General features: G+C 33.8%; 1 protein-coding gene across 1 annotated transcript in view; it reads right to left on the reverse strand.

Annotated features, from left to right (window-relative positions):
• The window catches only part of HCRTR2 (hypocretin receptor 2), a 122,293-nt gene that overhangs the window by 16,539 nt on the left and 92,696 nt on the right, over window positions 1–13,058 (reverse strand). Inside the window, exons 3-4 of the mRNA XM_030840982.2 lie at window positions 9,139–9,382; window positions 1,780–1,895 (exon numbers count right to left, since the gene is read on the reverse strand). Of these exons, the coding sequence (XP_030696842.1) occupies window positions 1,780–1,895; window positions 9,139–9,382 (360 nt within the window). The remainder of the gene's footprint in view (window positions 1–1,779; window positions 1,896–9,138; window positions 9,383–13,058) is intronic.

The following is a 13,058-nucleotide window of genomic DNA, read 5'->3' on the forward strand; positions in this document are numbered from 1 at the left end:
TGTGCTATGCATGTACTAGGTGGAGGGCTACAAGATCAAGGCTAGTGTGTACTGTCTCCATCTTAGTAGATTAGAGCAGACAGACAAATAAAAAGTCATTTTCATGTTACTTAAAAGTACTATGAAAGAGATCTATCTAAGAAAGTAGTCACAAACATCAATTCAACACATGCTTATTATTTTAGAAATATAAGCAGAATGAGGTGAAAGCCTAAATAACAGCATATACTATTATGATATTTTATTTAATGAGCACTTTCCATGCTTGAGGCACTTGAATTAATTCATCTAATAAGTGTGAGGTAGATGCTATGCACCCCTGCTTGGCACAGAAATTTAAGTAATTGACAAAACTCCCACATCTGTTAAATGGCAGGGTTAGAATTTAAACTCATGCAGTCAGGACCTTGAGTCTGTGTTTTTGACTTCTGTATTATATCAGTTCTGGTCATTCACTCCCACTGGCCAGGTGGAGATTGTTAAGGAAACTATCCCTACGATGTGGAAAATCACCACTCATGGTTTACAGTGATACACATTTGTTATTTTAGTTACAAAGACTGGGGAACAGAATGCATTTATAAGGTCAGAAAAGAAGTGACTTCTTTACAAAAATAGAGGAAACAAAAACATTTGGAATTATGAGACATACGGGGTTGATTGCTCATATACAAGAAGTAAAAGATGATCTTGAAAATCGCTTTGAATAACAAGGGTTGAAGAAGACCCAGATTAAGACTCATCCTCAGACAAAAACCAAATAAAACGTTTATGAAATCCTTTAAATGAGTAAAGTGGCCCAGTAAATTCTTTCAGTTGGATAAAATATGTCAGAACAAACAGACTAAGTGTGTGGCTTTCCACAAGCCTGATAAGCTCAAAATACTGGCAATAAATTTAGGAAAAAAGAGATACATTTCTGAGAAATGTGGCATTTTAAGATACAATTTACAAGTACAAGAAGCTGAGTTATATTCTTTGTCTGTACCTTTACATGTTCGTCGATTTCCTTAGAGTCATCATGATTCAGCTTAAATGTCTCCTGGTCTGAATTAGATCCACCTCCACTAAGCTTTTCTCTGATCCCCTTTGCTTATATTTTTTAAGGTGATTTTTGCCCTGGAACTGTTTCCTTCCTCTAGACTATGAATTCACCAATGACACAGACTAGAACATTTAGCTTTTTATCAGACATGCATGCAAAAGTAATATAAATATTTGATGAATGAATAACTGAGTGAATGAATACATTCACTGAGTTAATAAATGAGTGAATGAATACATAGCAAAATTATCTAACATTTCAGTACAAATTAGCATAAACAATTTTTAAAATTCTCAATTCTGCTTGACTCTTCTACTGTTCTGAAAAAAAAATAAGATCTTTGAAGTTGGAGATTTAACCCTATAATAAAAATGTATTACATACATCTCATCAAAAATGTATTACATACATCTTTACTTACAGTCTCAGGAAACTTTAAAGGAATTTTTATTTATTTCTCATAAAAAGTAAAATTTACAATATTATTCCTAGACAAAAATCAAGTCGATTAATCACAGAGGTTTAAAATTTAGTCATTAAGGCAGTTCATAAATAACATTCCCTAAATATCACCCTAAAAAATGCCTAGACATATGTTCATGACTAAGGCCTCATTATTTTAGAAGAACACACAATCCTTTGCTAAGCATATTATATTGGTTCAATTCACTCTTAAATTTTGTTTTTAAGGACATCCTAAGGAAAACACAAGAAAGTTATTTGAAATTACTTACCTGTCGGCACCAGAGTTTACGAAATATTTGCAGATAGGCCAACACCATAAGACACAGTGGTGCCATGTAGGTCACCAGAAAGAAACAGATGTGATACATCTTGGGGTAAATTTCACCTGGAATGAAAGTTAAAATAATAAAATATTATAATTCATAGACTTTTTAAAAGTACATCTGTCAATGTTTTGCCTTCAAAATTACCTTCTATATGATTTTACTGTTATGTTATATACACAAAAGGGAAAAATGATTTATAATATTAACTACTTACATTTAAGTACTAAATGCAAAGTCTTAATGTCATGTAATCTACTCAGAGAGGAAGAACAATTAGCCATTTCTTAATTTGTGTTACTACAGTCTTTCCAGTCAAGTATTCATTTATCAAAAAGCCTTTTTTTCTCTTAATTACATCTGTTTAATCAATAAAAATTAATTTGGATTGTCCAATACTTGGATTTGCAAGGAGGGACATTACTCAATCAAAACTTAATTGCTAATGTTTTTGTTAAAATGGAAAAAGACAGTAAACTAAGTTGATTCCTCTTCATTTCTCTCTTGAGAGATGAGAAAATATTCCCAGTTGTATCTCCAAATATGAATTCAGAAAGTTTTTTGAAAACTAAAACAGCAAACATTTGATAATGATTATTTTTATTGGCCTACTAGGACATATACAAAATTCCTCTTTAAGTAAGTTGTGCACGTGTGTTAATGCATGTACTTTTAATAAAAATGAGATTTTTAGGGTTCTTTAAAATTAGATTTCAAACCAATATGGGTATTTTCTTTTTTTTGATATCCATCTTACTTATCAGGCATAAGCACATATAGGATTGTAGTGATTGCTTATTTGTCATTAATTCTATGTGCACAGGTAATACATATCACAGATTAGGGCATTTATAAGGAGTCAATCAATTGGCACTGTGGCTTAATATTAATTTTTAATTTTTCTAAAATATATCCATTACTGACTTTTAAAACACTTTAAGGGATATTTCCCTTTAACTAGTATTTGAATATATCACACTGATCAAGCTACTTTTACTTAAATGTAACACAAGAAACAATATATCCTAAATGGATACCATAGACATTAAATGCCAATAATTTGATACAATTCTAACTAAATGCTAATAAAACAAAGGTTTTTTTTAAAATTCTAAAAATTACATAACTTATTTTGACTTTGATATTGGCAATGGGATTTGTTCTACACTATTATGGAAGGATGATGCTATCACTTTCATGGATTTTATTATTTTCGTTACTTCAGAAAATATGTAGAAGCATGAAGACTCGGTTATGTGGTCAAACATGGTAAGAGCAATTTATACTGAGGATTAACCAATAATGATTATGATGATGACCATAGTGACTGATAACAATTATTGAACATTCATTGAATTCTTACTGAATATATTTTCAACATATCAACATATCCTCATATCAATATGTGATACGTATTACCTGTGCACATAGAATTAATGATAAATAAGCAATCACTACAAACCTATATGTGCTTATCCCTGATAAGTAAGATGGATATCAAAAAAAGAAAATACCCATATTGGTTTGACATCTAAGTTTAAAGAACCCTAAAAATCTCATTTTTATTAAAAGTACATGCATTAACACACATGCACAACTTACTTAGAGAGGAATTTTGTATATGTTCTAGTAAGTCAACATATCCTCCACAGTATTGATTTCATAGTCTTGTCTTCTAGAGTTTAATATTCTTCTTATTTTTACTCCTAAAACTGTCTTCTTTCTCAGACAGATGTTTTTCTCCACTACAATCTTTAGAGCACACAGCAGGGTGTGTGTGCTACCAGGAGGTCTAAAAGACCAATTTGATGTGTCATTTTTAGCTTCTCTGGGGCCCAGGTGGCTCACATCTAGCTCATCAGCTTCAGTTTCTAACTTCCTTTCAAGTTTGTCCTGCAAAACAAGCCAGTTACATAAAAAGTGATAGAATCTGAGCAGCCTGACTGGAGGAATAGCAAACAGTCTTTCCCTTTGAAGTGCCGCAGCATTCAAAGTGCCATGCAGCATTTGCAGAGCCAATTTCAAAGGAGCTGGAGAGTGACCTCGGCACTTCCCAGGCACCTGAGTGGCTTTGAACTTCTATTTGTTTTGAAGAAAATGTCGTATAAGCTTCCCACAAAAAAAATATACCTTTAAAGCTTACATACCTGTGAATCCCTGATGTCTGCATCAGACAATTAAATTGAGTGAGTGGAGAAAGGTAGATTTGGTAGGTCATTTATTTTTAAACTGCAGAGATGGATACCATCGCTGTGATAACAGTCTGGAGTTTTAGACGGGAAAGAAAGCTCATTCTGCAACCAGTATATTTATAAATAGTTAGAAAAATATGTAATTGGCTGGTAAATGCATATTATGATAATGAACACCAACATAGAGAAAAATTGATCAAGCAAAATTACACTTGCAGGCTAAGATAGATTGTTTTAATAAAGAGATTATTATAGATAATTGGGGAAACATGATCGTCTTAGATTCCTCATTTCATGCTTAGAGTCTAAGCTAATTGAAAACCCAGAAATGCCATTGAAAGTTTAAATTATATGTGTTGAAACTATCTTTGAAGTTTCTCTACACTTGATAAGCAATATATTTAATATATTTTAAGACATATGTCTAGACAGTAGCTACATGAAATTTGTTCACTTAAGCATTCCCTAAATTAGAAAACAGCATTTTAAAGATTGACAACCGTTAAAATTTCGTGTCTCTACTCAACGGATGAATAGGCATAATCTGCATACATTATTGTATGTATATCAAACCAACAAATAAGGAGTAAATATGGATCTTTCTTTAGTCTTTGAAATCAGAGATTAAAGAAAAATGTCAGGTATTAGATAGATAAAGCTTAACTTCTCTTAGGTGAGTTAAGGTCCATTGTTGAGTGAACATGTTAATATAATTACCTAAAAATGACAAACATTTTCTCCTTCATGTTACACCTCTCAAGGATTCAATGGAAAATTAAGTTAAATATAATTTTCCAAATATTCAATTTGGAGAGTCTTTTCCAAGTTCATGTATCCATAAAACTTTATCTGAATCTGTAATATATTTTATTATCTTCTCCCTAATAAGTGTTTTCAATAAATGTTCCTATTAATAAACACACATATGTATATACTTTCCAAATCTCATAATAGGCCAGATACCATAATTAGCTTGAATATAAGGAAGGGCTCCACTATTATTATTATTTTTCAGACCACCAAAGAATAATTTGGCAGTACAATCCAAGAGGAGGGAGATTATAAATCCCTGGCATCCAAAACAATGTTTGACAAACAGTACATGCTCATTAAAAGTTGGATGAATTACTAGTAAAACATATCTTGGATTGAGTGGGAAAAGACAGTTAATTTCTTCCAATAGGATCTATCCTGTGAAACTATGCATTTACAAACCAAGCAATCAAGAATGTATGGTTATAATTCTGGAAGAATTTTAAACTTTCAGAAGTGTGAATGGATGTGATTGATGCAAACAGTAAGCATACACAAAAACATAATTTAAACATCATTAAAATAAATATTAACACATTTTATTTGTTTTTGAGTGTCAAGTGTGTCTGCCAAGAACTGAATAGTTTGTGGTCTTTTTTTGAACAAGCCATAGGCAATGATCAACATAATGAGTTGCAGAAGTAATGTATCCATAAAATATTACATATTTGTGGTCTTATTTCCAGTAAGATGGAGTTCTCAGTTATTTTGCACCATGAGCGAGACAGCATTTGCAAGACTTTCCCAAAAGTTATTTGATAGATATGAATCAAGTGACCACATAGTTTACTGACTCTTTCCACATTGTAATATTGGTTGTAGGACCATAATGATATCTCTGTTTACTTTTATAACCAAATCATTGATTTAACTTAGGATAAAGATAAGAAATCAGTTTATGAGTTAATAGCAAATAAAAGATATTTCACAACAAATTTTTTAAAAATGGGACTAAATGGACTTTCAAAAGGTTTGAACTTTAGAGAGCTAACCCTGTAAAATATAATTGTCTATGGTGATTTTAAGTTGTGACTATCACATATATGTCCAAGCTTTAAAATTTTAAGTTAAACCTAGATTTATAAATAACATATTAACAAAGCTTATGCTAATGTAAAAATCATTAAAATAAACTAAATGTCTAATGAGCAGAATAATAAGAACCTGCTTTTAATTTTTCATATTCTTCTTAAGAACATGAAGTTATTGATAATTTCATTTAATATACGAAAAACTAATGTCACAGATTTTATTGCTTGATTTTGTGGATGATCAACTCAATTCAGCATCACTTAGCTTTTAAAATCATTTTAAGTAATTTTATGCTAATATAAAATCACTTTCAAATAGCTTTCCTAAATGACTTCTGAAGACTGAGTTTAGATTTTTAGGTATTTGACAATAACTTCTTTTTTTTAAGGAAAATATCCCTTCTATAGTTAAGTAATAAAATGTGAGAGGTTGGGATGCCTTTTATATATTTATATCTGTTGCTCAAAGTTAATTAGAAAATGATGCAGCTATTTACTTAATCATGATGACTAACAGGATTCCCTAGTTCTGCAATCCTTTTGCTCATGGGAGTTAATGCAACTTGATCATTCAGGGCAACACTAAAAAAAGGACAAGTTTATAAAATCAGTCCACAGACTTATAAATGAAATTAATTACCCAAATACTTTAGAGAAAATACTACTGACACATATTGAATAATAGGTGGGAATTTTAATCTAATTACCATCTCCGTAAACTTAAAGAATCCCAGCTTGTGAGTTGGAAGCTTCTGAAAGCAGCTCTTTTGCACCTTTCCTGTTTGCCCATTTCTGTTCCCCTCTAACCTTAAAAGAATCTAATTATAGGAATGAGATCACTAGGCAATTGAAACTAACTCCTGACTTATGCTCTCCTGAACACACACGGTGCCTTGTCTAACCTGTGGATTCTTTACCTAGATTAAAAGAAGTAAGAATGAAGAATTAAATAGTTAAAGAATGACTAGCTCTCTACCCCCAACAGCCCCCTTAGCAATCCTGCAGGCAGCCCACATGGGCAAGATAAAGAAGAGAGAGTCAGCCAGCCTACACTCAATGGAGAATGATGCAGAATCCAAACTCCTGCCTAGATGATACACTGAGATTCTTCCCCCTTTTTTCCCTTCAAAAACTGTCAGGGTTGAGCAGAATCTTTGGAGGTGGTCTCAGGACATGAGTCCACCTTCTCCCCAGATTGCCAGCTTTTCTGATTAACACACCTTTCCTTTCTACTGACACTTGCCTCTTGAGTATTGACTTCTGAGTGACGAGCAGCCAAACCCGGGTTTGGTAACACTTATATTTAAATGTGCTTCATAATATTGAGCAAATAATTTAATTTATGGTTCAGTTTCATCATGATTAACTAAGCATTCTGATCAAGAGATCTTTAGGCTCTTTTCCAAATATAACTCATTGCATAGGAATTAGATAATAATAAGAGATATGTCATATTTGGCTCCCAGCCCACCTTTTCCCAAACACAGTTCTTTAGACTGCATTCCAGAAGCTACAAGTTTGGACTCTCTTCCTTTCTTCTTCAAGGAATGGTGCCCATTGTGTGAGTTTTCCTGCTTCCTAGGACACCCTTTTCCCTCTTCCTTGTCTGGAAAAGCCCTGCTCATTTTTTTTTTTTGGTAGATTATCATCATTTAATTGGTCAAATTATTAAATTGTACATTGAAAGAGAATCACACTCATGCTAGTGAATCTCCACATTTTTAAAGTCTTTCTTAAACTGAAAATAAGTGAGATACTTAAACATTAAGGCATAGTCAAATCAAAAGGCAAAACAAGTTCATTCTGAGAGAACAGAGTTCAAACCCTGAGCAAATGAACTGCCCCTTGAGCTTCCTCCCTGCTCATCTTTAATGCTTTGCTGAAATGTTAGCAGGTCCTTATAAACTTTTGTTCACATGGCCAGGACTGAGTCTGTCCTCTCACTTGTGCTCCTAGCACTTTGTATATAAGTATATTAAAATACTAATCACACTATAAACCTTTATTTATTTGCATTTCAGCCTCATTATATACAATGGGTTCCCTTGGGCAGAGTCTATTTCTCTTCAGGTTGGCACAATTTCTGGCATATCCTAAGTACTCAAGATGTTGTTTGAACATTAAATAAATGGGACCGAAGACACTTAAGAAATATTTCTATCATTCTGGAACTTTCCACTCATTTTGGTTTTGTCTTCATTGTTAATGGGGAAACTTGGGAAAAACTGAAGAAGATACAGAAAGAAATACAGCAAAAGAATTGCAATTGAAAGAAAGGATAAATCTCAATTTTTAAAAGGAGTATTTAATATTTACAGTAATAGATAAAGCAAATTTTGAAATTTTAATTATTATAGGTCTTTGGATAACATATGGAATAATCTCAGTGTCTTTTGAGTTTTATCTTGCTGCAGTGGAAACATATGCCTAATTTTTCAGTTCCTGATTTTCCTCTTTTCAGTGTTCCAATAAAAGAATCAAGGTAGGAATTAACATGAATTCAGAGATTCATATGCTTGAAAATACCAGGTCCATGAACAATCCTTGGCGTGCACTGCCTCGGTTGATACATCTTTCCAGTAAACAAATGCTTTCCTAATGTTTACAGTTTAAATATGAGCCATTGTAATATATTTACCCAGAAGAGAACAGATTGTTTCCTTTAAATTCCGTGTGATAATTTTGTAACTAGTGTTGAAATGCAGGATTATTTTATTTTCTTTCATCCTTTGCTGTGTCCAGATTTGTGCCACCACTAGGCATTGATAAAGGTGTTTCCACTATTACAGGAAAACCTCAAAGACTGTTGCTGAGAGTTTTGAACCAAAGGAGCATAAGGCCTCCTAACTTGATTGTTTAAATTTAACCACTGAACATATCAGATGGGAAACCAAAAAAGATTCATAATTTCATAATTAGTGTAATTCTTAAGTCAGAAAATAATTATGCTAGTGATAAAATGTATCAGTTTACTATATTATGAATAGAGAAAACGTGTGTAGCTAATCTGACTCAGAGAACAGCATAGGTCCACGGGCAAGACATCCATGTTCCCAGGCCAGACATGGTTTTAAAATGAAAAATCCAGTTGTATTTGAAGCCCATTAGGGAACCTGACACCTGAGACAATACTATGTTCTACCATGTTATAAAATAAACGATATTAACAAATGCCAATAAAATACACGAGGCCAGCTTTACAAGGGCTATGCAAATTAGATTTTCAATTTGCAGCTGTCATATAAATGCAAGGGCCACAATGGACTTACCGCCCCAGTGCTCATCACAGACTGTAAAGAGAGTGGTTTTATTGGCTAAGCCAGGGAGCATGGTGCTGCACTCCATGACGATGGCCTGAGGGATCATTATGATGCAGGACACGATCCAGATGATGACGATGCTGTTCCGGGCCCGCTTGGCTGTGCTCTTAAACATCAAAGGGTGACAGATCGCATACCACCGATCCAAGGCAATGCAGCTCAGTGTGAGGACAGACACAGACACTGACACGGTCTAGAGAGGAAAAGAAGGTAGTACAAGGGAAGCACCGGGTGTTACATGGACCACTCTCAGTACTTTTACCCTGTCAGAAACATAGGCACACAGATAACCAGATTCAAAGTTGTCAAAAAACATTTCACACAAGTGCTTTCTATTAAAAAAAGAAAAAACTCTGCCAAAAAAATAATATTAGAAATGTATCAGGGAAAAGAATACCTTCTTTCCGTTAAACATAAAAATGTACTATACAAGCCTTGCAATCTTTTTTTATGCTAAATGTTTTAATCTATAATATGGCATTCTTTAAATAATGACAATCATGATTTTGTCTTGAAATTTTTCTATTGATAGGGGAAATCTTATCTTGGAATGAAAAAATAGTAAAATATATATGTTTAGTCTGAAATGGAAAGTTCTCTGTCACTTATAGAGAATAATACAATGACATGTATTTCGTTTAAATTATCATACAAGAATCTGGTTGAAATTGCATTTAATTAGTATTTTTGAATTATAGGTATCTCATTTCCTATTTTTAAATAATCAAGGTTATTTGTACATTAGTTCATTTCCAACATGTTACACCCAAAGAAAGGCATGAGTCACGATAAAAAATAATTCTTTATATGAATCTCCTTACCATAGTTTGCTCATTGCTGGAATAAGCAACCTGCCTCTAAAATTCAAATAGGTTCACCCAATCCAGATTTCTATATAATAGCACCACAAACAATACTTTAACTTGGAACTTTAAGAAAATAGTAAAGAAATATGTCAAGCATGCTTATCCCCACATGATCAGTTTATGTAATTATATTTAGTGTATTCTATACTGGATGATTGGACCATTGGTTCTGACAAAATCAATTATCTCAAAACTCTCTCTTTAAAAACAAGCTTCTTGCTCTTTTCTGATATATCTTTTACAGATTTCTATTTATTTTCTTCTCAACATTTACAGTACAATTATTTTCTTTAATTCATTAATTTACTGTTTATCTTCTCTATTGGAACAAAGACCAATGGCAGGAGGGACTGTTGTGTTCACAAAACAGTACCTGACACAGTGCTTGACGTGCTTAATAAATATTTTTTTGAATTAAGGAATAGTCATAAACCTCAATCTAAGGTAATATATATGGCACAGTCATCTTTCTATATTTTTCTGTCCTAGTTGTACTGATCCCATAAAATGTGAATGAGCAGGTCTCTCTGCTTCTTACATCAGGACCTTCCTTGTCGATGCACTGACTGTAGGTACAGATGAGAGAGAAGGATCTAAGGGCTGGTCCAGCCCAGCAGGAAAGGCTCTGGGTTAAGGATTAGGACCACATATCCATTCTCATCTCCTCCCAGCTAGCTGCACAATATGGGTCCCCTACTTAAGAGCTGTAGGTAAAATGTGGATGGGTTATTGTTTGTTCATTTATTTTTCTATTAAATGAGTAAAATGATGGGATGAGATGCTTGCCAACTCTGATTCTTTTGATTCTCTTTGGAAAAGGCAGCAGAGTGTGGTTGGAGTCAATTCCACTACCAGGTTTCCTGGGTATGTACCCCACTGCACTTGCCAAATGCATGATCTTGGGTAAGTCACTTAACCTCTCTATGCCTCAGTTTTCTCATCTGTGTGAGAATGCCTGATAATCGTAGCTGTCCATGGAATTGTAGGAACCGTCAGTTGAGATAGGAAACACCTAGTCCAGGGCTGGTATATAAATGCTGTGCAAGTGTTTGTTATTCCTTATTATGATTATGACACGATGATGGTCATTATACTATTAGTATTCTCTTCTATTCCTGAGCTTGGAGTTCTAGCTTTTAATAGGAACAGACTGCTTTTCGGTGAAGTGCAGTCATAGAAATTACAAATAAAGGTGTAAACTATGCTAAATTCTTGGAGGCTAATTTCGTTTTAGGTGTAATCCTAAAGGGATGAACTCTACTAGAGAAGGCTTGGTTGATGGCACCTGGCAATTCCTTGGTGCTGCCTCAGAGAGCATTCACACCTCTTTCTCAATTGTCCTCTTCTCCTCCAACTTCCATTTCTTCCCTGAGAACGTGTCAAGCACCCAGGGTCCTTCCATACCCTTGCCAACCTGGGAAAAAGACAGTGGTCTTCTAGCTCTGCACAGTTGCCATTTCATAGTTGCTGAGCCAGGGCTATATTTATGCTCTCTACCAATTAGAAATGTAAAATGCTCATCAAGACCTAGTGTTTTATTTTTCATGAATTCTAATCAACATGGGTGAATGGGATAGAAGTAGTGTGGTTCAAATTCTGAAGTCATTTCTATTAGTTCCCTCTACTGTTAGATAGTAATAATCAATTCAAAACAGTGCACTTGAGAGATGGCTGTCCAGTGTCAACAGTAAGCCAAGGTGCAGTGCCTTCTCATGCGAGAACATGCTGGTTCGGTTAATCTAGCAGTAGAATCCATTGCATGGACCATTGACCATCAATGATTTGATAGTTACTGTTTGAGTGCTACATTTGCTGGTGTATAATATACTCTAGTATACAATTAGCATCCAATTTACATGATTTTCTTGAAGGGGATATATAATTGCACCTTATCATAAGTGATTATAAATGAGAGTTTTGTTGTTGCTTTTCACTTGTAGGAGTGCACTTAAATGTGCCTTTTTCATTGAGATTTTAATATTAGCTCAAGTCAATTTGATAATAAATCATTTGAGAAATGAATGTAGTGTGAACCATGAACATTGTGAGTGAAGTGAGATGATGTGAACTTTCTTTTGCTGTCGGTGCTTTATCTTGCACCCATCCTATGAGTACCCTGTGTTCAGGGCAACATGGGAAGCTTTCTTTGGTAGAGGACTCAGTTTCACGCTAGCATATAAATGTGACAAAAGGGACTCAGAGATCCATGACAAGTAGAAATGGAAATTTTGCCAAATCACAAGTTTGGATGACAGGCATTAATGGATTGGAAGGTGGAGACGTGTGACTGAGAGTGAGGGAGCCTGTCCCATCACCCGACACCCAAAACTCAGTTGGCTTTGGTTCTACTTTTCCTGGCATTTCCTGTGCAGAACCTCTTCTGCAGTTACAAAAAAATGTCATTCTGAAAAAGCAGTCAACTGCTCCTGTATGTGTGAGAAGAAAAGTGAAATATTTTACATTTTTTCTAGAAATTCATGATAATTATTCAGCAAATAGCCCAATAAATGTTACTGGTAGTAGACCTATGGAGTGATTAAAGATATAAAAGGGATATTTTAATTAGTTAGCTAAGTTTTATTATATTTGTAAGATTTTTAAGATTGATGAGAGTTTGCTGAAGTCTTACAGCATACCACTCATAAATCTAAAGATTGCATTGAATTGTATTTAGAAGAAAAAGAACATATAAATAATAGGAAATTAGTAAATGTCCAAAGAATCTTAAATGCAACCAAATAACCTTAAAATTTGGCTGGGTGTTTTGTATATGTTTTTAAATACTCAGTAGGACATAAGTATCATATGAGGGACCATTGGTTTCAGAACATCACCATTAAGGGAAAAAAAAACTACTCAGATGATTGGCTTATTGCACATTGGCCCTATTCCTTCTACTTGGGAAAATTCTATGGAAAATGGACAATAAATATTGAGAGAATTTGGAGATGTGAGTTATACCAGTGCCTCAATATTTTTGTGCATTTACAACTTTCCATCAAG

The sequence above is a fragment of the Globicephala melas genome, chromosome 11, assembly GCF_963455315.2.
Source record: "Globicephala melas chromosome 11, mGloMel1.2, whole genome shotgun sequence".
Classification (NCBI taxonomy): domain Eukaryota; kingdom Metazoa; phylum Chordata; class Mammalia; order Artiodactyla; family Delphinidae; genus Globicephala; species Globicephala melas.